We start from the raw sequence: 26,622 nt of genomic DNA, 5'->3' as shown, positions 1-26,622 counted from the left end.
GATATCTCAAAATATGATGCCTGAGACAAACTCTGCCTCATCATGCCTAATAGTAGAACCAGCAAAACAAATATATATAAAAAAGAGAAATATACTCTGGCTGGTACAATATCAATGCAAAAGAAAAAGTCAAAGGTGCCCAAATATGTACAAACTATACTATGTATAAAGACAAAAAATGGCTAAAATGCTGATATGTAAATATTTATTATAGAGAAAAAGAAATAAAACCTAATAAACCCAGTTGGATTTCTGTGTTACATGGGTTAACCTGTGTAAGGTTTTACTTCTTTTTTATAATAAATATTTGCATTTGAATATTTTCTTGTACATTAATAATTGTCCAGTGTATATTTGTCAGGAAATACTACTACTACTTAGCAGTGCAGATCAAATTGTGTGTGTGTGTAACAGCTGGATCTGTACAGGCAGAGCCCATTTCAAAAAGCAGTAATCAAGCTAATTAGAGGTTTGGGAAAGAGTGACTTGAGCACTTTCACTCTCCCTCCGCATTGATGCAATCAGCGATTTTTGAAGATGCCTCTGTGCATGCAGTTTCAGCACCCCAAGGCTCAAATAATGGGGATAGAGATTGGGGGCCTTTGATAAAACCCACAGACCCCACTCACTAGGACTACGTCCTATTTATTTGCTAATTCCAGGCATGTAACCAAATCATGACCCCTCTGCAGACTTTTTACATACACAAACTTAACGGGGCTGCCAGAGTGCCACAAAAGTTAAGGGTGTCGAGCCCTTTCTGCCTCCTACCCTTGTAATTTGACTACTGTGGGAGAGGAACAACATGCACAGAAGCTGCAGGGGGATGACATAGGTAGGAAAACCCTGTTGCACAAGCACAGCTTAGCTTGTGGTTGTCTGGATTGTGCCTCAAATTTCAGAACATTTTAAAACAGGCCTGTAAGGAACCTGTCACCCTCTACGTGTTCTCAGATTATAATTCTCATCATCCCCAATCATTGACCATGCCAGCTGAGGCTAGTGGGAGTTAGAGTCCAGCATTATCTGGAGGGGCACGGCTTCCTCACCTCTGCTGTTAGGGACCGGGCCTTATCCCCATTTGTTGTCACTTCTCATCATTTGCAGCTCTCAGCTAAAACCACTCAGATTTATCATAGATCATCTACAGATTACCTTTTTACAGGCCCTGAGTGGCAGGCCTGTCCTTGCCTACAGACAGCCCCCCAGCCTAAAAGAGCCACTCACCATCAACATCAATAATAGGGTCACAAACACAGGGACCACACCCTACAACAAAACCAGGTATCAATTCTGCTCTTATATATATCAGGCAACAGTACTATAGGACTTAATAACACCAGCCACAACATCAAGGGTTCATTCACCTGCTCATCTTCCACTGTGATGTATGCTATCATATGCCAGCAGTGCCCTTCTGCATTCTGTGTAGGTCAGTCTCCACGAAAAAGAATCAATGGACACAAATCTAGCACCAGAAATGGCTACATTCAGAAACTAGTGCAAATACATTTCAGTCTCCTTGGACACTCTGTTGCTGCCCTGAAAGTTGCTACTCTTCAACAAAATAATTTAATGGGGAGACTCCAGCATGAAATTGCTGAATTTGAACTTGTCAGGATTCTTGTTTCTTTTGGCTAAAGTGGAAACAGTGGTTTCCTGTCTCACTTAGGAATGCTAAAATGATGGTGTTACTTTGGTTGTAAATAATCACTTGGCTTATCTCAGGGCCAAACCTTCAGATAAAACTGCTTTTTAAAAAGTGTGATTAAACTGGCCATGGAGACCCAATCCTGAACACCCAAAGTCCCCAGCTCCTATTCACTCCTCCTCCTTGAGGGTGCTCTGCTCTTCACTGCAAAAAGCACCTTTAGGATCAAAGCGATCAAGCATCTGGGATCAAAGAGAGCAGCTACGAGGGGATTTTCAGCAAGAAACCAATGTGGGGGTTCCCATTCAGACCAGGAAGCACTTTTAGACTGGCGCTCCGTGGTTGTATTTTCCTCCAAATGAAAGTGACCAGTTTAAGCATACTCTTATAAAATATGTTTATTGTAACATGCAGTTTGACCTTCAGGCTTCACATAGAATTGCCACAGATGGTACTTTGAATTTCCTGGTCATTTGGCCAAACTGTGGTTTCTCTCTCTCTTAAATTCTATGTATATTATGTGCCAACTGGGATATCACCCCATGCATCTGATGATCTAGCTCATGAAAGCTCATGCCAGAATAAATCCATTAGTCTTAAGTTCCACCCAGCCTTTCCCTACCTTTGGGTCCCCAGATTTTTTTTTTGCTGGAATACAACTCCCATTATCCCTGACTATTGGTCATGCTGGCTGGGACTGATGGGTGTGGGGTGGACTGAATGAACAGCATACGTTGGCAAACCACGCTGCTGTTCTCAGTACACTATCTCTCAAGACATTGCGATCTGACCAGTGGAAAAACAGGATGTGGTTAACTTTATGGCTGTAAACGATACTGACATCTGTAGTGGTTAAATAACTGCCTGCATATTGCCACGTAGATAATGCTGTTGTACTATGTATGTACGTGATGTTATACAATAGTTAAAGGTCATAGGCTGTTTATGGAGAGAAAATAATCCACGCCTCCAAGGGGAGGTAAAATAAAAGCGGAGACGAGAATTACGAGGGGGGCTCCGAAATTGAACTCTGGTCTCACCGTGTCTCACTGTGTCGTGATATCTACATCTGGTGACCCCGACGTGATTCAGAACAAACACCCTCGTACCCACTGGCAGGATCAGCCAACGGTGCACCTCAGCGTACAGCTCCCATTCGTGAGTATGGGGGGGGAATTGTCAGCTCAGCAGAAGGTTCATGCACAAGAGCTACAAAAAATTTTAAAACAGGATACCTCAGCTTTTATAAGTCGTTCTCACATTGAATCATTGTTAAAAACAATTCAATGTCAATGTCCATGGTATCCAGAGCAAGGATCACTACGTCAGTCAGATTGGATAAAGATAGGGAGAAAATTACATGAAGAACCAAGAGCACCTATTCACCATCTCTTATTATGGCAAAAGTGTGCTGAGGCCATTAGTCATTTAGGAATAAAAGAGACATCGCTGTTTGCCAATTCTGACCAGAAAACTCCTCTTTATCCCCAACTTTCTTTACCTACACCTGAAAAGGATATTGAGAAATTTGTAAATGCTCCTCCATATAGCCCTCCAGTTCAACAAGAACAGGTTACTGGGAAGGTTAAAGCAGCCATAGCTCAGGCTGCAGCCTCAGGATTATTATCTATGGAAGAAATGGGAGACTGGGAGGGTACAATTTCAGCTTTTCCCGTTACATATCAGCCAGATCCTAATAATGCTAATAATCGCATAGCAACTTGGACAGCTCTTCCGTTTTCTGTTATTAGAGAAATAAATAAGGCAGTAAGAGAATATGGGATTACGGCTAATTATGTACAAGGGATGTTGGAAGGAGTAGCTACTGGATATAACATGATCCCTCAAGATTGGAAGGATCTCTTTAGGATGATTTTGACTCCTTCGCAATATGTAGTTTGGGACCAAGAATTTAGACATGCTGCTATAGCAGCTGGGGATGCTAATATCATTCCCGAGCAAATTTATGGGTCAGGTAATTTTGCTACCATAGCACAACAAGGGGTATTGCCTGAAGCCGCATTTCATCGAACTGCTGAGTGTATACAGAAAGCATTTAAAAAGGTGCCTGCTGGGAAAGAACCCTTACGTTCTTTTACGAATGTACGGCAGCAAGCAACAGAGCCCTATTTTCAGTTTGTTGACCGTTTGAAAGAGGCTCTGACACGGCAGGTTGATAACCCTCAGGCACAAGGGGAATTATTGTTAAAATTAGCTTACGAGAATTCTAACACAGACTGTAAAAAGATTTTGAAAAACATTATTCATAGACCGCAATATGAATTGGGAGACATGATTCAAGCTTGTGCAGAGGTAGGTACACATGTTCATGCCATGACATTGTTAGCTGGGGCATTAAGACAGGGTAACAAACCTACAGGCAATTGTTTTAATTGTCAAAAGCCTGGTCATTTCAGAAGGGAATGTCGGGCTCCTGGCGGAGGAGCATTTAAAGGTGGGGGCACTGTTACAAACCGGCCAAAGAAAATCTGTCCGAAATGTAAAAAGGGTTATCATTGGGCTAATCAGTGTCGTTCAGCTCCCACTACCAATACCAACGTGTCTTCCCGTCCTATTGAGGGAAACTGAACTTGGGGCAGGCTTCCAGCCCCGAATTTCAAGGAAGTGTACCCACCCCTGCTACTCAAGGAAGCGCTGGAATTGATTTAATACATGCAGAGTCAAAAGATGTTCCTTTGCCTGGAGCAGTTCTTTTAATGCCTACCACACTCACTGGCCCTTTACCAGAAGGCACCGTAGGCCTTGTACTACCGCGATCCTCTGCTTCCAAGAATAATATAATGGTGGTACCTGGTGTTATTGATTCTGATTATCAGGGAATTATTTATATTCAGTATTGGAGTCACCTTCCCCTTCAGTTGAAGAAGGGAGATTCTTTTGCGCAACTATTGTTATTGCCATATCGTCTTTTCACATCGAACACTTCCTCCCAAAAACGTACTGGTGGATTCGGATCTACAAGGACGAAATCGCCGAGTGTGAGTATTTCAGGTAATCCTTTCCATCCACAGGTAGCTGCAGTACTGGCAGAAGTGACCAGGGAGAAACCGGTTCGTAAGTATTGTTTAAACAATGTTATTTTTGAAGGTATTATAGATTCTGGGGCAGATGTCACAGTAATTGCTGAACATAACTGGCCATCCTCTTGGCCAGTAGAAGTGGCCCCTTCTGTGTGGGGAGTGGGCGGAGCTCAGGATTCAAAACGGAGTAAGGATTGGATACAAGTTGTTGCTCTTGATGGTGATCGTATAGCCCACATTCGCCCTTGTATTTTGGACATTTCAGTAAATCTGTGGGGAAGGGATTTACTGGAGCAATTCCAGACCACCATTGTTATTAATGATTAGCCAACAAAAGGCAGCTCTTCCTTTACAATGGAAGACAGACATACCCATTTGGGTAGAACAATGGCCCTTACCCAAAGAAAAATTAGAAGCTCTGCACCAACTGGTAAAGGAGCAACTGGAAGCTGATCATATAGCAGAAAGTAATAGCCCTTATAACACCCCAGTGTTTGTGATTAAAAAGAAATCTGGAAAGTGGAGGCTCTTACATGATTTACGAGAAATAAATAAATTAATTGTGCCCATGGGTCCGCTACAATGTGGGACGCCCAATCCAAATTTAATTCCATATGACTATTCCTTAGCTATTATAGACCTGAAAGATTGCTTTTTCACAATACCGTTACAAGCGCAAGACGCACCGAAATTTGCGTTTACTGTTCCCGTATATAATAACTCTGGCCCTGCGCAACGATATCAATGGAAAGTGCTACCTCAGGGCATGTTAAATAGTCCAACCCTATGTCAACAGTTTGTAGACATGGCCCTGCGACCCTTTCGGGCTCAATACCCTACATTATTGGTCTACCATTATATGGATGACATCTTGGTGGCTGGGAGAACCCTCCCATCTATGTGGCAACAACACCTTACTGATCATTTGTCACAGTCAGGGTTGCAGATTGCCCCTGAAAAGGTACAACTCAAAGAACCATTTCTGTATTTAGGACATAAATTAATGCAATCCTACTCCACTCCTGTATTGCCCTGTCTTACTTTGTCAATGAAGCCAACTTATGTAGAACTACAACAATTCTTGGGTTCTATTAATTGGATTCGACCATATTGTAAACTTACCACTCAAGACATGGGGCCTTTATTTGAATGTTTAAAACAAGGACGTCAACCTGCAGATATTATTACTTTAACGAAACAGGCAAGGCAATCCCTAGAATTAGTTTCTACAACGTTAAAAGCTATTTGGGTGGATCGACAAATATTGAATAAACCACTGATTTTATTTGTTTTATTTGATGGAAGCCAACTTTTTGCTGCACTCACTCAGGAGTCAGGCTCCAATGCTACACATATAATAGAGTGGCTTTACTTAGCCCATACACCAAAGTCATCTATCACAACTTTGCCAATGCAAGCAGCAGAAATAATCCAAAAAGCACGATTACGATCAAGGCAAGTATTAGGTATCGATCCGGTTGAAATTTCGTTGCCTCTTAAACTTTACACATGGGAAAATGCTGTTGCGCTTTCTGATGACCTTCAATGGGCTTTAGTCTCTTATTTGGGCACAATTTCATGTCGTTCCTCATCAGATCCACGGCTTCAAATTACACAAAAAATTCCTATCCAGTTTCAATCTGTAATCAGTTTACAACCCTTACCTGCGGTCACGGTCTATACTGATGGCAGTCCAACTAGAGGGGTTGTTGCATGGCACGAGCAGGGGGTTTGGAAGACAATTTTCACCTTACCCCAAACTTCCGCTCAGAGATCTGAGTTGGCCGCTGTTAGTATGGCGCTGTTGACTTTTGCAGATCAGGAGGTTAACATTATTACCGATAGTCTTTATGTTAAGAATGTTGTACTTGCATTACCCGGTAGTTATGTCTCTCCCATGCTGGACACTAATCTACTTGCTCTTATGCTTACACTTCAAAAACTCATACATACTCGGTCTTGTCGATTTGCTATATTTCATATTCGCAGTCATCAACCTTTCCCAGGATTGTTAACAGAAGGTAATCAATATGCTGATCAGGCTCTTCGTGCCCTCCTTTGCACACCCATAGAAAGTCATGCCCTTCATCATCAAAATGCTAAAGCACTCCAGAAGCAATTCCATCTTACTGCCCAGGAAGCCTCTGCCATTATTCAACAATGTCCCCAATGCACACAGTTAACTCTATCCCCAGAACCAGGAGTGAACCCACGAGGTCTCATAGTTAACCAGTTGTGGCAAATGGATGTTACACATTTTCCTACTTTCTCCCCATGGAAGTATTTGCATGTTACAGTAGATACATATTCCGGATACATATGGGTAACTCCTCAGAAAGGGGAAAAAACTAAGAATGTTATTAATCATGTCATTCGTTCTATTGCCATCATGGGCCAACCTCAGACGATAAAAACTGATAATGGTCCTGCATATGTTTCACAGCAATTTGCACAGTTTTGCACTAAGTGGTCCATTACACATTTGTTTGGTATTCCTTATAATTCTACAGGTCAAGCTGTCGTCGAACGTACCAATCGTACCCTTAAAGAGCATTTGCTTAAACAAAAACAAAAAGGAGGAGTACCACTGGGATTGGCCACCAAAGAGGAGTGGCTGGCACAAGTGTTGTTTACCATTAATCATTTAAATTTGTCTCAATCTCCCAATACTCATTTTTCCTTTTCTACTCGAGCGCAGCGGCATTTTCAGCAGTCGGAGTCTCTACCTGCCCCGCGGGTGCAGTTTCGGCAACTACCAAATCCAGAGTGGAAAGGCCCAGTTCCGCTTATAACGTGGGGTCGAGGTTACGCGGCTGTGTCTACGCCTGACGGTCCTGTGTGGGTACCTGCTAGGTGTATCCGGCCCTGGAAAGACGATGTCCTGGCACGATAATCTTAAGAATCCCATCCCTAATTTTTCTCTGCAACTCCAGGATACTGGGATGTCTTCCAGGAAGCGTGGTCGGAATGTTCCGCAACCTCCCGTGACTTGGGGCCAAATAAAGAACTTAGCAACACAAGCAGAAAAAGCAATGGAACAAGCCGGGGTGGACAAGACAACTGAGAATACCATTCTTGCTTTAATTGCGTCTTTAAATACAAATTCTATTTTTGTACTTTGCATTTGTTGGATTTTAGGAAGCGCCGGGGCTGACAGGTTGGGGCAGGAGTTGGGGATGCGGTTTCAACACAATATCTGGGTTCAGTTAGCAAGAATGACAAATGTGAGTGACTTTTGCATGACTGAACATGTACAGGAAATGGGTATGTTGGGAACATGTTTAATACCCGTATGCAAAGCACCTGGGGATATTGGGAACATTACAGGACTTGGGCGGTTCATGAATACTTCAGAGATTAAATATCATACTGTTTCGAATTGGGGAACTCCAACCTTCCAGCTGCCTGTTAATGCTTTTCAATTATTTACATCACATGTTGCAAATTCCATTAATAATACGTGTGCTCGGATGGTTAATTGTAGTCGACATAAGGTGCAGAAGGGATGTCTAAAGGTTGGGAGACCCACATGGAATTGTACACAGCACATTAACATATCCAGTATGTACGGACACATTCCTTTACCAGGTGGATGGTTTTGGACATGTGGAGAAACCACTTTTAATTATGTTCCCGCTAATATTTCTGATACCATCTGTTGCCTGAGTCGACTGGTTCCCATTTTCCTTCATAAAAGGGAGTTGCTAGCCCAACGTAGGAAAAGAGAAGCTGTTGCCATGCCGGCTGATTGTAATGACAAGGTGGAATTGCTTAATAAAGCAGAAAGTGTATCACTAGCCATCTCCCTTGTTGGACTTCCTGCATTGGCAGTAAGTAACAGCAATCAATTACATAAATTAGCCTGTAATTATGTTAAGATGATAAATGCCACCTCTCGAGCCATTGCTTTGTTAAATGAAGAGCAGGGTATATTAAGACAAGCTATCTTGGATAATCGTGCAGCTATAGATTACCTGCTATTACAACATCAGTTGGGGTGCGAAACTATAAAGAATATGTGCTGTTTTAATTTAACTGACAACAGTTTTGAAATCAGAACACAGGTAAAAAACTTGAAGGATCTAGCTAATAACATTTTGCAGGACGCCCCTACAACTTGGTGGCAGTGGCTTTGGAGTTGGCTGCCCACTGGATGGCTAAGTCAGATTCTTAGATATGCTATTCTTTTACTCATTTTAAGTATAGGCTTATGCTGTTTTTTACAATACCTTTTCCAGACGTGTACACCTGTTGCTCCGCGACCATTACGTAGTAATTACTTTTTGCTAAAAAATAAAAAAGGGGGAGATGTGGGGTGGACTGAATGAACAGCATACGTTGGCAAACCACGCTGCTGTTCTCAGTACACTATCTCTCAAGACATTGCGATCTGACCAGTGGAAAAACAGGATGTGGTTAACTTTATGGCTGTAAACGATACTGACATCTGTAGTGGTTAAATAACTGCCTGCATATTGCCACGTAGATAATGCTGTTGTACTATGTATGTACGTGATGTTATACAATAGTTAAAGGTCATAGGCTGTTTATGGAGAGAAAATAATCCACGCCTCCAAGGGGAGGTAAAATAAAAGCGGAGACGAGAATTACGAGGGGGGCTCCGAAATTGAACTCTGGTCTCACCGTGTCTCACTGTGTCGTGATATCTACAGATGGGAGTTGTAGTCCAACAATATCTGGGGACCCAAAGGTTGGGAAAGGTTGGACTCTTTGTTTTTTTCCCCCTTCCTTTTTTTGCAACAGACTGCAAGGGCTACCCCTCTGGAAGTTATTATTCCCATATTGGAGATGAGCTGAGGCTGACAGAGGGTGGCTTGAAAGTGAGACACGTGCTTCATTCTCTTAACTACTACTTAACAGTATTTTTCAAATACCCAAGATGTTCTTTATAAGTGGTATTATTAGTTTTGGTGGTTATTTCATGATAATGGGTTATATCCAATGCTCTGCAAGCAGAATTCCACTCATGCAGCGAGACTTCTTCACTGCCTCCAAGCACACCCCAATTAGCTTCGTAGGGTCCTCTAGCCTCCCAGAGCTGATTTTGAGGGCATTCTGCAGGGGAGAGGAGAGGAGGGGAACGTTCCATTCTGCAAGTGGACGTCTCTTGTGCTACTGGAGCAGTAGCCCACTGTCTTTTACATGTTGCTGATTACTGCGCAGGAGAAAGATTTTTATAATCAAGTTTTAATCTGATTGTCCTCTGAGTTCTTCAGAGCCATTTTAATAACCATAGGATTTAAAACATCAAACTGCAGGATGACATCCACAGGACACTACTCAACCATAAAGTCTCATTTATTGGGCAGAAGAAATGGTCAGTTTGAGCCTATGCATGGAACTCTGAAGTAATCCAAAGGCTATGTGCAAAATACTTGGCCAAGAGCTGATGGGACAAAGTAACAATAATGATAGTTTCCCCATTTTAAAATGTTTAAAAATCTATCAGTTACTCAGATCTTTGATCTAGCAGGGTCTAATCTTATTGTCTACCTGACATCTTCAGCACTCCATCTTGGGACTCATGCACTGACTGCAGACACCGGGATTACTCAATTTTCTTTCTCCTCTTCCTTCTGCTCCTCCTCCTCTTCCTCCCTGCTTTGTGCAATTTCCAGCTTGATGAAGAGTTCTGAAGAGCTCAAGCTTGCTCAGTTTTGTGACGTTTTGCTTGGTCCTAAAACAACTGTTACCTCACTGAGGCTTTGGGGTTTTTTCCCCTAATGGGCCAACATGGCCATCCATTATTTTTGTGTACTCTTGAAGTAAACCCTACATAGTTTATAAGGACTTATTCCTAGGGGTACATGCAGTTGCTTAATTCTCCTCTTGAAATCAATGAGCCTTCCAAGTGGTTAATTTTTACTGGATTGTACCTTCATGGTTTTGTTTCTTGACATCAATTGTATTAAACTCATATGAGGATACATTTAGTTATTCCTCATGTATGTTTTGCCCATATGTCACCTACATACCACACTATTTTTGATAAATGATTTGCATTTTTGCTGTTGAGCAGAAACAAAACTACCTTTATGTATGACTGGAAATTTAAGTTTGCTGATATTAATGTCCTAAAGAACAGAAATGTCTGTAAGGCATTCCCTGATGACTTTTCTACAAAGAGACTTTGTTAGACTCAGAGATAAATAGCTTATTGGAAAGTTGACAATTAGCATCCTTGATCATTTTAGCACATACAGTAGATAAGAGCTGGAACTCAATATAAGCTAACCTTCAAGCTGGTGATGTACAAATACAGTGTGTATCAGACTTATCAGGAATTGCATTTCTGTCTCCTTTCTTCCTGCAGACATTGTGTTTAAATAAGAAATGAAACTTACATGAACACTAACTATTAACTACGATTCTCAGGTCTCTGGAAATTCCAGTTTAGTTGTTTTTCTACTGGAAGTTCATGTACCAACAAATGTGAGCCATAATTAACCAATTAGTTCTTCAATGACCTTTTAATATACTTAGTATCCAGTGAACACTGTCTTCCAACATCCTATCTAAGAAAGAGTCAAACTGGACAGGATTCAGGAAATCCTGAATATCCCAACTTGTCTATTTTTTCTTAAAAGGAGCCATACCATACTGCCACCATTACCATCCCCAATAGTAACAGGACTATGTCCTGGGTGAAAGGGGCTTTCCACGTGTATGCACATTTTCCCCCGTGAGGCAAATAGCAGCTTCAGGGAGTGGATAATTTAGATTTTTTTAAAACTGTGCCAGGAAAAAAGCTGTTTAAAAACAGAACCTACTACCCCCCCTTCCCAATATTTACTTTTCCTCATGTTGACATCATTGCAGTGGAACTGAAACCAGCTCCTGACCTTTAGTTATCCCACCCACCAAATCAACACTGCTTCTGAGTTTGTTTGTTTTTAAATCCTGAGATTGGACTGCATACTTCCCATATGAAAGTCTTATCTTACCTTTTCTTAAAAAAAATTGGGACATTTTTAATATTGTTTCCGATTATGGAAATTATATAGGCTCATCCAAAGTTAAATCATGAAGAAATCCTGAGATAAGGAGGAGGTAAGGGGGATAACAAGAGGCACATTCCAGGCTCAACCCACACACATTCCTAACAACATTTGCAGGATTTATAGTGTAGTAAGAAAATCCCCCCTCCCCGTTCCTTAGTCCAGTCCAATTTTCAGCATAGCAAAACTGTACTTTTGCCCTAGCAATCCAGATGGTTTCAGTGCCCAAGTGTTACATCTGCATCAGACTAGCACTGCCCTTTGATCCATTGAAATCCATTCGATATACTTCCAAATACATGTTGCTAGCCACACAAGCAACTCCTATCCCTCAATAATGCCAAAGACGCTATTTATGTCAATTGAGGCAAATCTGCTTTGCATGCCACTGCCAGTGATGGGATCTATTTTTTAAAAAATAAACTCTGTTGAGACCAATATGCTCTTTGCCTATGCTGGCTCCCATGGAAGCAAGTAAATGACCAGAGCCAATGTTGCTGGCCTTTTAGTCTAGTTAAAAATGTGTTGCTAACCAGCTGTCCAGAACCATCCCAGTCTGTCTGAGGCAGGATGTCCTGAGGTGTTATTCCTCCATCTAATCATGCTTCATACAAACCCGACAGAGCCAGCCCAAGACCTTTTCCGACCCCAAGAAGCTGTACTATTTTTTAAAGTTAAAATATACTGCCTCTTTACCAAAGTCTCAAGGTAGTGTACATATATCGTGAGAAAGGTACACCCCAGGATCTCATCCAATGCCACAGAGATTGCTGTGGCATAACTCTAAGGTCATGCATCATTGTGCATTACCTCCCATGTTCCATCTTGAAACTGTGATGGGATGCAGACTTTCATGACTTCACCATCAGCCAACTCCACCCACCCACCCCCCGCTTCATCATCTACCCTGATGAAGGCTTCTGGAAAGCTGTTCTGTGATATTTAGTTGGCCTAATAAAGGTATTGCCCTAATATGGATTTTTGAACATCTCTGTTTATTGCACAGGATTTCAGGTCATACACTTTTCAAGCTCATTCCTAGAAAGATTGCAGACAACATTTTGGATTTGTTCACAGTTGGGCCAGTCCTGCATAACCTGGAGGGAGAATCCCCTACAAGTTTTATATTACCTTGATGTCCCTTTGTGAGTTGGCAAGGCAGGCAGTCCTGGCTAGTAAAACACCTTGTAAGCTACTCTTGTAGAATAAGGCTGCCTTTAGCATGCCATAGGCCGTCAATGCATGTTCACACACTAGCCCGTTATAAACATTAGCTATTTTGCCTTAATGGCACTTTGAAAGACCTAGAGCAGTGTGTGACACCCTTCCCTGGCTCTCCCTGTCAGGCTCCTACCTGCTCGTGGTTACTGCCTGTCTCTAGGCACCACCAGGGACTCCACCAGTCCGGACCGTCCTCTCTTATGGTTTCTCTCCCCGCTCTAGCACAGATCTCAACAGATCCCCCTGCTAGGCAGCACCACCAGTCACGTCCTATAACCAGTATTCCCAGAGACTCTGCCTGAGTCTCCCTCAATCTGGTTACCTCTGTGACTGAGTGCTTAAGCTGTCCCCAATCCCTTTGATTTACTCAGACTGCTTATAATTCTGGTTTGCTCTGAATACTTGTGGTGTTATTCTTCCCTTCCCCGCTGCCACCATATTATCCTTCAGCCTTGGTATTTACCTCACCCTCCCTTCTGGTCTGTGAAACCCCAGCCAAGGATCAGGCCTTTGGTAAACCAAATTAAGTATTTATTAAATAACACAGATAACAAGCTAACAAGATTTCTTCATAAGGCACATAAGCATATGGTTTTATCTAATACTAATCCGAACTCCACCCCCCTCCTTCTCCACGCTCTCCTGACAAACCACTCTCTCAAACCCACCAAACAACCCACTCTTTCTCTTCTCCCCCAGATTCCACTGTCACTCTTCCTTTTATACTGTCAGCCATTTTAAACATTCAGCCAATCATCCAGCATTCTACTGCCCATTCACTCCCCCTCCTCTTTCACTCCACTTACCATGTATCTTCTAAACAAACAGCACTTACCCTATTTACACTAATACAGGATCATCACACAGTGGTTTCCAAACCTTTTTCCCCCATGGACCACCTGAAAATTACTGATGGTCTTGGCAGACCACTTAATGTCCCCCCGCCTGTTGTAGCAATTGTAATGTGCTTTGCTAGGTGCTATATGGTTTGTAATTGCATTGTTATTGCTTCTTTTATTTCTTATAAATATGAGTTCTACGGGAAGCTAATTGTAACACAATAGAATACAAAATATAAGAAACAAAAGCAGCAATAAAAATACAATTAAAAATCAGTATTTTAAATGTGAACATGCTGTGGACCACCGGAAGGAAGCTCGCAGACCACTACGGACCAGTTTGGGAACCCCTGACCTAGAGCAAAATTTTTGTGGTTTTTGAAAAGAGATATTTCTACACATCTAAAAGAAATGTCTTGATTTCTTTCTTTCTTTTTTTAGAGACTTCCTTCTCTGAGTTTAAAATGAATGGCGCTTGGAGGACATTTGGGAGTGCGGGTGTGGTGTTCTTCTATTTGTCTTTGATTTTTATTTTATTTTAGAAGAAGCTTGTCGTGGGTGGGAGAGAGACGCTCAAACTGACGTGATCTGGACGCCGCCGGTCGGGCAGGGGGCGAAGCTCGGCTCTCCCCCGCCGATGAGTCCGCGCGCCGGCCGCCTCCTCCCCAGCCGTCACGCGGCGTTTCCTCCTCGCCTCAGCGGGTCACTCGGACCACACGCGCTGCGCGAGGGAGCGCAGAGGCACGAGAGGGGGGCGGGGTCTTTCCTCGCGCGCCAACTCCTTAAAGCGGCGCTCCCTTTTCCCTTTTTCCCACCGCTAGGATGAGACGGTCGGTTTTGCCGCTGCTGTTGTGGGCGATGGCAGGTACCGTCGCGGGCCTCCTTCGCCCTTTTTTTCTTCCCCCCCGCGGTTGCCTCCGTAGACGCTGAGGAGGGGGGAAAGGGGGAGAAGTGGATGCGTTGCCACGGTAACCAGGGCAGGGTTGTCAACTATTTCAACCAGTCTTTGCTCCTCAGCCTTTTGAGCTGTGTATATGAGCAGGGGAATCATGTTTCTCCCCGTGCCTGTCGCAACCTCGGTACGGTAAGGTTTTCCACATCAAGCTAAGGGCACAGGAGCAACCTAGGAGATGGGCGGTGGTTCCTACTCAGCTGGCAACTCTACGACAGTGCCTACGGGGGAAGAGGAGGGAGGTGTGTTCATGGTATGTGCGAGAATGGCGTGTGGCTCCAGTAACCTGTGACTTTCCCCCCCCACCTAGGACTCCTGTTGATGCCTCTTCCTGGGGAAAGTGCCTTTGAAGATGTAAGTTTAGGAATAGGGGCAAACTTACCAAGAAGAGCCCAGTATTTAAATAACTCCTGTCAGCTGAAGTTATAATCCAAAACATCTGGAGAGCAACAGGTTGGGGAAGATTGTTCTAATGCTTAGTTTGTAAAATGAGAAGTGTAGTGCTGCACCTCAGCTAGGGGTTAAACTTTGTTCAGTCCAAAGTGAAACTGACCAATTTAAGTGAAACTGACCTATTTCACACCTCTTGGACTAATACATGAATAGGAACATAATTATTATTTGGACTTCACATCTCTAGTTGTTCAGTATAATTCTCTGCTCCAAGAACATACCAAAATGTATATTAGAAAGTATTTTATGATAAAATACGTTTAGAAATGCATACACTGAGATAAAATACATATTTAAATACACAATTTGTGATAAAATATGTATTTAAATAAATTTTGTGTGGATTAAAATATCCCAAGTTACTGCAGGAACGGAAGGGAACAGACTTATGAAGAAGCACCCATGAAATTGATGCAGACTAGCAATAAACTGATTGTCCATCCCTAAGCTTAGCATGCAGTATTGGACATCAAGCTAGTCAGATAGTGGCAAAGAGTATCAAAAAGTCTGTGTAACCATGGTGTAATTGTGGAGGTCAGTGACTAAAAATGGAACAGAAATTTCCTTATATCAGCACTCAGTGTATAGAATAAATAAATAAATAAATAAAATTTATTTTTCAGTCGCCTATCTATCCGGGTCAGGGACACTCTAGGCGACGTACAACAAAAGTAAAAAACAATACATATATATATCAACACAACCAATTTAGAAGAGGTGCAAGATTGAAGATCTTGTGGGTTGGACCATGTTGATGGATGACTTAAGGTCCAAACCGATGCTTATATGTTTTCTCAAGAATAAGTCCCATTAAACACAACTTCTGAATAAATATGTAGAATTTAATGAATTAGCCCCCTAACTAAGTTGAAGAAAGTGGCAAATGATCTGTGAGTCATGGAAAATGTTATCTGTTATCCATTGGAATTTCATTTCTTATAAAGGCATCTCACAACAGCAAAAATAGTTACACAGCTTATGAACATGACTTCTCTAAATATTAACAATCATCCAAAAAAAGAAAAAGGTCTATGCAAGCTCATTAGGTGTCTGAAAGTGTTTCTTTCTCAGCTGGAAATTGTGCCCCTTAATGGTAGGTGTGTGGGGACTACAGATAGCTGGTCAGTAGAGAAGGAAAGGTAATTCACACACTCGGAGGGGTAGCCAAATATTTAGCTTAGAATACAGTTAGAATATACCAGAAAAAAGGTTCTTGCAATATGATAGTTATGAAAATAGCTTTGGAGCTCTAGCTGCTCTCACCCCCTTCAACTCATTAAAACTCCTTGTCCTTTTTTATCCTCAATTGGGCAAAAATCTCAAAGCAATTGTATTATTATTATTATTATTTATTAAATTTATATCCAGCTTTTCCTCCCAGCAGGAGCCCAGGGTGGCAAATTAAAATTCTCTAAAACATCATAAAAACAGATATTAAAATATATTAAAACAAAACATCTTTAAAAACATATGAAAAAAATATTTTAAAATCTTTTTTTTAAAGGTTTAAAAACTTATTGTATTTTTGCTTGCCTGCCTTCTGATGGAATTGTTAGTTTGTTTACTGGACCTGCTTATATGATTTTGTAATTTTTGCATTTTTTCTTATTTATCTGAGGCTTAAGCATGTTAGTTAATCTAAGATAGATATTATAACTTCTAGCAGTCATTCCAAGTTTAATTGACGTAATGTATAAAGATTAATTTGCAGTATAATCCTCTATGCCTATCTACTTGGAAGTAAGTTCCCTGGTGTTCAGGAAGACTTACTCCCTTGTAAGTATGAATAGGATTGCTGTCCTTGCCTTCTAACTAGCAGAATCATAGAAGTGGAGATTTATATAAGGTGAATGGTTAAGGATTTCCAGATTACTAAAGACACACTGATGAGAAAGCCTTTGTGAACACCAGAGATGGGGGTGAAGGTCCATCATGAACTTAAGTCTTTGCATTTTGTTAAAAGGAGCTAATCTACTCTTGTTAATAGCCTACTTGAAGCAAACGCAATACTTATTTTCTTACATTTACTTGTCACACATAGTGGCTGTTTTGCTAGTATTTTCACCTAGAACATCTAAATTGAATCCTTCTCGCAATCACTTTTTATACAGTATTCAGTATATCTCCAATTTCTTTGTGCTTAACGGAGATTTGCTTTACCACATCGTGACTTTACTTTTGGGTCTCCTCAGTGATATTATTTGATATTTTATTTTTAATTTCTCTAACTACATTACCTCTGTGCCCATGTGCTTAAGACAGAAAGACACATTTAAAAACTGAAACCACGAAAGGAAATAACTGCTTAAGGTTAAATTTTAAAATAATTGAGTTATTTTGTATACAAAGTCAATATTTATGTCCAAAGATTATAACAAGAGTAGGATATTTGTTGTTATGGGGTCAATTTGTCTTGAATCACTGTCCATAGCAATGTTTTCACAGTAGTCCCAAAGTGAGGTTTTATACCCAAATTGTATTGTACTCATTTTATTAAACTTTCCTAGTACCTATTGAACACCTTCTGGGTTTTCTGCTCCATATGACTGACATATACACATATGCTAGCTGGTGGACTAGTAAGATAGTTTGTGGGCTAGTAACTTTGATAGACTTATTTGTAAAACTGCTGTACTTTGGAAAAAATAGTACATTTTCATATGTGTGTGTACATTTAGCTTGAGCAGGTGATGAGTAATCAGTGTGCAGGTACTGTAGTGACACAGACTCCCTCAAATTGTTGAGACATGTGGTGTCTAATAGCCCTGCACAAATGCTGAGAAAGGAATGGATGATAATTGCATTTATGTATTGCTTTTGTATCTTATGCTTCCTCTCAGGAGCTCAGAGTTGCATCCATTTTAGCCTTCCACCAAGCCTTGCATTAAGGGGAAGTGAATTGCCCAATGTCACCCAGTACGTTTCATGGCTGTGGTTTGCAACTGGGTCTCTCCAGTCTAAAGTCCAGAATGTATACAAGGGCTAATTCACAAAACCAAATTGGCATGTTGAGGATATTGGTGCAACTATGCTGTTGATTCACTTCATATTTAGTGTGGAATTCAGCTTGCAGTGATTATATCCCTACAGAGCTGCCAAATGTGAATTGAATGGAACTAATGTAATATGTGGATGGACTTGGAAACTGAACATGCAGAGAACCTATCACTGGATAGCTTTGCTACATGTCAGTCTCCTCAGATCTATTCAGTTTATGTTTTCAGCATGCCACTTGAGTTGTGTAAATTGATCCTCAGTAGGTATGCTTGCTTTATGAAGATTTTGAGTAAATGTCAGTAAATCTGTTCATTCCCAGCCCAGATGTGACTTGTATTCTTTGCCTGGATGCCCAAGGAACTTTAATCCAGTTTGTGGGACTGATGGAGAAACATACGCAAATGAGTGCATACTTTGTGCTTCAAACAGGTAACTAGAAACGAACTGATCTTATCCTCTGTCTGAGGTAGTCTTAGTCAATCGTCAACCAGAGCTTTTAGTTAATTCATACTTTTGAAGCTCTTGGAAGTGTTCAAAATGTTCATTGTTGTTTAAATGAACAATCTCTTAATTCTGATATCCCCTCTCCACCTTAGCCAGTCTCAGAAAATCATGGATTAATAGAGTTGAAAGGGACTAAAATACCAGCAAGTTCAGTCCCCAGAGTCAAGCCAGTCAGTGGCATTTACTTATTAGCCATTCATAGATTAAAACACAGTCCAGATTACAGTGTAGCACAAATGGTACAGGTGCACTGCAGAAAAGTTTAAGAGGTCCATATGATTCACACTGTCAAGTTGATTCCCACGCTGCTGGTGGAAGGAAAACATGAAAAATGAACAAGATAGTCATAAATCATTCTAATAGCAAACTTGGTGGCCCCATACTAACCAGTAGAGGGCAGTAACAGACAAGGCAGGGGTTCCTGCATCCTTGGAAGACTAAAAAAAACCCTTCTGGGAAGGGCTGTATATGTTTTACACCATCCTGTGTGAACAGAACATTAGAAGAAGTTAAAACCCTGACAGCAATGAAAAGAGGGAGTGGGAATTGAACCTGGAGCCTTCTACAAATCTACACTATAGTGTTCAGGTTCAGGATGTCAAGAATGCCTGGTTTGTAAGGTTGTTAACTAAAATGTTTCTGTGGCAAGGAATTGAGGTGGGAACATCTTGCCTGAATTAGGGCCTCTGGGAGGCCATGAGACGATTGGTTCTCACAGCTGAACTCAGTTAATTAGGCAGAGGGCAAGAACACCTGCTTATCAGCCTGAGTCTGGTGCTTCAAGGCCACAGGCCTGGAAAGGCTGGAGAAGCGTGTAATCATTACGTGTGAAAGCTCTAGAAGATTTCATCAGAAAGCTCCCTGACTGGCTAATTAATTCCTGGCTGTTGCTGGGCATTTTCCCATAAAAATAGAACTAAGATTCTGGGTCTTTGTTCCCCAATTTTCTTGGTGCTACCTGATGTTGGGGTTCCATCTTCCATCTGCTATGTAGGCTATACACCTCTGGGGAAATGTGGAATCATGAAGTTACTCTGCTGGTTTACCTATATTGTGTGAGTATGGATTAGGCTAGAAAGATTTGTTATTTTTGCTTATGACTTGAACTTTCTGCCTTTTGTGTTTTACCTAACCCTAGGGGTGCTTGGTTTAAGGAATTATTTTGCTGCTATATTTTTGTGCTTATATTTTATTTCAATAAAGCTACCTCTTATTTACCAGTGTGTTCATTTCAGGGGGAAATTGGCTATGAATCCAGCATGTTGGCCATTTAGCCACAGACTACCGTATAGTTGGGTATTTTGCCTTAAGTCTCCAAGACAAGGAGTTCATTCTTGGCTCTTGTCTTTTGGAATCCTTGGCAAGTCTATTTCTGGCACTTTGATTTTCCCCTTGGCCCAGAGTGGGTGACCAGGTTTAAGGGGTGGTGGCAGTCTACCTAACTTGCAGGGTTGGTGTTGGTTTAACTGAGCTCTGGTAAGGGAGACACGGGTTGTGCCTAGCTGGGATCAATTGCCCTGGGCTTGGGAGTTGATCCCCCCCCCCCGGTGAGAATGTTGAGCCTTCTTGACATAGGATGGACTGCACAGGTTCCTATGCATCAACTGCTCTTCTTCCCAATGCAGTACTACTTGGCCTAAACACCTTGTTGCACAGCCAAGCCTGATACCCCCCCCCATTCCAATAGTGATATAAAGCTATAATGATCAGGTTTGGGGTGATACAGAAAGGGGAGATATTATTAAACACCCATTCCTATGCTGTCCAGCTTAAATGGGCAACTGCTCTTGGCATTCAGGCCCCCAGCTTGTTAATTTTCTATTCCAAATATGGCAGCCAGTCAGAGTTTGAGAGCAAGTCCAGATATGGAGTCATCCCAAAGGAATTTTTTTTGTGCTCACCTCTATGCTACCCAACACATGGCTTGTAGCTGCAGCAATACATGTTTAACCCTAATGCTAGAACATAAGTGTAATATATGATGGCAAAGCTACCGACTGCAGTGGAGACTTGTCCATTAGGACAAATGGAGCACTGCCCCATCTGCCTGCTTTCTTACTTATAGCCATCCCAGGAGCTGTACCTGGCTGTCAGCTTCCTCCTCAATCTAAATTTTGCCCTTGTAGAACTCTGCACAGAGGAGGGTGGGGACAAAACTATATTCAGTTTGTTCCACCTATAATTGGCTCTGGCTCCACTTTACCAGTCCCAATGAACACCAGCCACCACTGCACTGATTGAGTGTGATTCTCGTATGAGCACTTGTCTCAACTACACATTGTAGGAATGGTCTCTACATGAAAGCTATGGTGGTTTTCTGCCATCTCTGCAGTATTAAAAATGCTCCATGTATCTTTCCATTATTTCATTTCCTTGAGATTAGTTGGGTAAGTATCAGTTTTATCCTATAACCTTCCCTTGTTTCCTTATTAGACCTATAACATCACTACAATAATATCTGCATGGTGCCTATTCTTCAGTGAAGGATAGTAGCTGGATGGTATTTTTTCTCCAGTGAAGGAAAATAGTTGTGACGTTTAACATAAACAGAAGGGGGAAGTGATTCGATTAGTATTCTTGCAAAAAATTATTCTTCTCTGGGTTGGGAATTTGGCCGCTTCCACACTAGCTGCATACCTTGGAACAATCATTCTTTGTTCACTCACTTTTTATGGGGCATCTACACTATGTGGTAAATCAAATTTGTTATTCTCTTGTGTCCCATTCCCCCCCCCCCGGTGTGTTCTTGGGTGTCTTTTCAGACTTGAGAAAATCAAACTTGTTTTTTGTGGGAAAGGCAAAGTAGCACAATGTCCAAGAGGTTTAGATCTCCTTTGTGCTACTCTTACATCTTTTTCTATTTGAAAGAGGTAACTTTTGATGTGTGCAGTGACATACTGGGTCACTGAGCTTATGACTCTGCATTGACTTTGGCAAATATATACATTTATTTATTTATAATATTTACATGCTGCTTCTCACTAAAAGAAAACCAAGGCAGCACACAACAAAACAATTACTTTTTCTGTTAGTGCCATTTTGTCAATTTGGGGCACAATCCTACTCATGTTTACACCAGGCTGAGGGGAGATGGATGTGGTGGACTCCCGGCTGAGCTGGCAGGATCCCAGCTGAGCCGGGCTCCACCAGCAGAAACCCCTTGCCCTAGGTGAGCCATGGTGGCTCAGCTGGGGGTCCACCAGGGAAGCCCAGCCCAGTAGATGCCAGAGGAAGGCCTGAAAAAGGGGTGTTCCGGGTGCATGTTGTAGGAGGGGCTGGGGAGACTTATGCAACATCCAACTCCTGTTTGGTGAGCTCTTATGGGTCCTGATCCAGGCCAAAGTTACACTGAGAAAAAGGTCAGTTTAAGAAAATAATTGCAATGTAAATCTATGGAGATTGCTTACTCCCCTGTAAGGGTATTTGTGAGAACAGGCTTTCACTTTCTGGTCCCTGCACGCATCTCCCAGTTGAGCCCATGTCCTGCTGGCCCGGATGCTCCCAAATGGCAATTGGATGCCACAGACCTTCCCACCGGCTCTTCCACTGGCTTCCCATGGGCCTGATTGCTCTGTTTGTTGTTAATTTTCTAAAATTTGCCCTAAATATTTTTCACAACTTAAAAAAAATTGAAATATTAATAGCACTTCAAAATCACTTTTAAAAATTTGTTGTCAGATTAGCACACCACGTTTTTGTGTGTGTACCAATTGCTCAATTAGTTCTAAAACACTTCAACATACTTTTTTTTTTAAAAAAAGTTAGCAAATTGTGTAATGCCTCCTAAATAAAAAAGTACTTTACGCACAAATAACTGATAGGACGAAAAACTGGGGGGAAATGGCATCCTCAGAATTGTCCCTTTTCTGCGCAAATGGCTTTTGTACCCGCTAGCATGGATGGAATATTGCAGGATCTGTATACAAAGTGCTATTCACCTCCCCCCCCCAACACATACACGTGGAATGTCAACTGCAGTTCTACAGGTAGCTTAGAGTGGAAGACTAATTATTGTGATGTGTTAGGTACTATCAATTTTTTTCGCACCCTAATGCATTTAACATTCCCTTTATTTTCATTCTCTTACAGAGAACATGAGAAAGATGTACAAATTGCCTATAAGACCTCATGCACATGAGACAAGCTTTAAGGAAGAGAAGACATATGTACCCTGCTCAGTAGCTGAAACCACATTTTAAAAGTACCTTCCAAACTGCTACAACAGAAGTAAACTCATTTGCCCTTATCCAACTTCTGAATTTGCTTAATACAGGTATTCTGTTGAACAAACAGGTGTGTTGCTTGATATATCTATAGGATGCTGTCTGTGTGTTGTGGTACAGCCATAAATTACAATCTTAGGAAATTGCCCACATTATTTATTTTATTTTATTTATTACATTTATATTCTGCCCTTCCTCCCAGTAGGAGTCCAGGGCTTGTGTTTCAAGTCACAATGATTTTGTTTTCTACATGTGATAAATGTGAGACAAGTTGCAAGCTGAACACATGGGAATCGTGTGGCTGCTTTAAGCTGATGTGGAACATGTAGAGGGATTGCTGTAGTGGGAAGAGGCCACTTGGGATTGCCAACAGCATTTACTTGTTAATGGGTGGTTCCTTCTTGAGCAACAATGCATGGTCTCACAGGGCCTCAGGGAGAGGGAAAGAATGTGTGCATCCAGCATAGCTGTGTCAGCAAGCCAAGTAGGAATCTCTGGAGGGATCAGATCTGCCTTGGAGGACAGTCTGAGCAGAAGGACAAACAACTGGGTAGTTCTGTAACTCTCTGGTCTGAAGCAGATATTACACACACACACACACACACCAATTTTGCAAACACATGCTGAATTCCACATAAATCTACTTACGTCACTGTTTGGGCCACCTAAGGCCAAATGCAAGTGACATGGGAGATCTGTGAACTGTCTCCTGGCTTCTTCTTTTTAAACTGCTGTATGATGGGAGGGACAGGGAGGAACCTTGTTGAATTTGGCATTTAGTAAAATGAATTGTTCTGCAGTAGATTCTCTTGGTGTTGTGGGCCACCCAAAAATTGTATTTTTTGGATAAACTTACATTTTTAGAAAACTGGCATTAGACTTTGCATTTTGATATTTAAAGCTGTCACTGATTTATTTGACAGTCCCTGGGTGTTTTCACTTGCTTCACTTCTAATGAGAACATAAAATCTACATTTCCAAATGCCTGCCTTCTAGTTTTTGTTCTACTGCAATAATTACTTTCAAATAACATGGGAGAAGCACAAAAATGATAGGTCTTGTATGCAAAATCAATCTTAATGTATTAGCAAACTTGCAAACAGACTTTTGTTTATAATATGATTATGGGTTAAGCCCATAATTGATTTTAGTTTGCTTGTAAATGGCTTTAGGAACTGGCTTAAGGTCTAGTTTGGTTAATTGTTTTATATGGATTACAGACGGGCCCCGCTTATACGTTGGGTTCTGTTCTGGACCCCCGCCATAAAGTGGAAATTGCTGTAAAGCGGAACCCCATTCACTATAATGGGCCACGTCGCGCAAAACATCGCAAAAGAGCGAAAAATACCTTTAAAATTGAAAATGAAAGCCACCGCATCAGCGGAATGCCTTAAAGCGGAATGCCGTAAAGCGGGGCCCTACTGTACTCAGTTTCATACTGTTTTGAGGATACCTGGATCTGATTACTCAGGAATGCGGTGGAGAAAGGTTTTTTCAACTTCTTTTTTTACAGAACAAATAACTCATGTTGCCACTGGTAAATGCTCTAGCCTTGATTTAGAGTATTCACAGCTCATGCATGTGATGGGGGATGCGTGTCTCATATTTCATTCTCCTCCCACCCCACCCCTGGGAAACCTGTAGCCTCTTTCCTGCTTCCTTGCACACTGCTTCAGTCTCATTCAGCATGGCATTAAAAAGCACTCTAGAAGCTTTTGCGATAGAGGTCTTGCTGATGGGAGGGGTATTTCTGGCTTAGAAGTGCTGTGCTGCCATCCACCTATTACAATGAGGGAGGGCTGTTGCTGACTAAGCCAAAAGCAGCATTCAGTACAATTGTACAATGTGCGAAGTGGCAGTAGCACTCGCAGGACAAAGGGGCAGGGTTCCCTGGATGGTCCTTCTCTTTAGCCTTTAAGGGATGCTGGCTGGGATGCAACCCATAGACCATTTGTAACCTGATGCAAGGAGAAGCATGTCTGGAGTGAATTGTGTTGGGGGAGGGTAGCTGCACCCGTGCTGATGAACACACATTCCCAAGCATCCTGTCAGGAGGACCCAGGGCTGAAGAGGATATCTACTGATAATGTATTGGGTTTGCTCCATTTTACTATTAAAGTTTCCTAGAAAGAATCTTGCTGGTAATGCTCTTTGAAGTAGCCACTTAGTTATCAGCAAATCGTTAGTAGAACCTTCTGCAAAGCTTTGACAGATTCAGATATAGATGCCCTTCCCTGAGAGCTACAGTAGTTCTAGGTTGCCTCAGATTGGAGGAATTACTATTGAATCAGGGGAGTAGATGTGCCCCAAAGAGTTGTGGCAGAGGGCTAGGAGTACCAGTACTACCTTGGACTGAACTTGAAGTGTGTCTCTCTGCCTGGATATGAAAGATTTTATTACTAAAGTGGTTTGAAACATGTTTCAGCAACCTTATTGTCAGTTAGGCTACGCTAGGCTAGGTCTTTCTTTTTTAATTGGTTGTTTAAATGCAATTTAATTAAGAAAGAAAAAACAAAAAACCCTGTCAGCTCACATTAACAGAACATTTAAACATCTATACATACAATTTAGTTTACACATACATCAATATATGCCATCCAAATATGTATCCAGACAAAGTTGGTGTTATAACTAGTAAACTCAAACATAGCAATGGTGTTTAGCTTATCAAACTGTTGCATAATACTTGATGCTTGTCTTTCATTTCAATAAACTGTTCGCCATATGGAACAGCTCCTTTAGCCAACACTTTTTGGAAAAGAAAATGTTACCTTTGCCATCACTGCAGCAAAGTCCATCACGTGTCTATGCCATCTTCCCCTTTTCAACCTTTACCTCACAGTAACTACTCCTGATACATCCCATCCTAACTGTGGACTTCTTCCCTTTTGGCTTCTCCTGTTCCCTGTTCATCTACACTGTAATTTTCTAGCCAAAGAGATCACTTGCCACAGCAACTTAGATGTGCTCTCACCAGAATCATGCAGAAATGGTTCTTTCTGAGAAAGTTAAAATATTTTCATTGGCCAAACACATCCTTTTTACACCATCATTTCAAAACCCACAAATTAATATTACATATAATTCATATATAACAAAAAAAGCAACAGGAGAACATCAGAAGCCAAATAAAAATAAGAGTATGAGGTGAAACTCTACACTGTATAGCTCTACATGGAAAACTTCTGGAAATGGAAAAAGTGGCATGTTTGCCTCATAGGCAGGCCTTAATATAGGGAGGAAATATCTCAATCCAAATGTAACCTTTCCCCTTAAAAATCTGCCAGCATTGGGCTATACACATATTCCCAACAAGTTCTGTAATTAGTACTATGAAAACACATAAAGACTAGCAAAAAGTGCAGACATGTTTAAAACAATTCGTGCTCTGCTCACAGCTCCTGTAAAGAATTATTTGATGTGCCCTTTCACTTTGGCTTCCAGTGGCTGCTAACACCTGTTCCAGGTCCGATCCAGAAAAATAGGTCTAAAATGTTCAACTCGCCTCAAATGGACACTAAAGTCAGGATCATTCAGACCATGGTATTTCCGATCTCTATGTATGGATGTGATAGTTGGACTGAAAAAAGCTGATAAGAGAAAAATCAACTCATTTGAAATGTGGTGTTGGAGGAGAGCTTTGCACATACCATGGACTGCGAAAAAGACAAATAATTGGGTGTTAGAATAAATTAAACCAGAACTATCACTAGAAGCTAAAA

General features: G+C 41.5%; 1 protein-coding gene across 2 annotated transcripts; it reads left to right on the top strand.

Moving 5' to 3' along the window:
- Nucleotides 1-14,505: 14,505 nt before the first annotated feature.
- On the top strand, nucleotides 14,506-22,967 carry SPINK2 (serine peptidase inhibitor Kazal type 2). 2 transcript variants are annotated; one of them, XM_061623213.1, is made up of 4 exons: nucleotides 14,506-14,636; nucleotides 15,034-15,077; nucleotides 18,493-18,602; nucleotides 22,767-22,967. In XM_061623213.1, exons 1-4 carry the CDS (start codon nucleotides 14,594-14,596, stop codon nucleotides 22,813-22,815), a joined length of 246 nt encoding a protein of 81 aa, XP_061479197.1. In that variant the 5' UTR covers nucleotides 14,506-14,593; the 3' UTR covers nucleotides 22,816-22,967. The 2 variants fall into 2 exon arrangements, with proteins under 2 accessions (XP_061479197.1, XP_061479281.1); XM_061623297.1 differs by lacking the exons at nucleotides 14,506-14,636; nucleotides 15,034-15,077 and adding an exon at nucleotides 14,792-14,976.
- Nucleotides 22,968-26,622: the final 3,655 nt, after the last annotated feature.

The sequence above is a fragment of the Rhineura floridana genome, chromosome 1, assembly GCF_030035675.1.
Source record: "Rhineura floridana isolate rRhiFlo1 chromosome 1, rRhiFlo1.hap2, whole genome shotgun sequence".
NCBI classification, from domain to species: Eukaryota; Metazoa; Chordata; class Lepidosauria; order Squamata; family Rhineuridae; genus Rhineura; species Rhineura floridana.
This window is presented reverse-complemented; position numbering and strand designations above follow the sequence as displayed.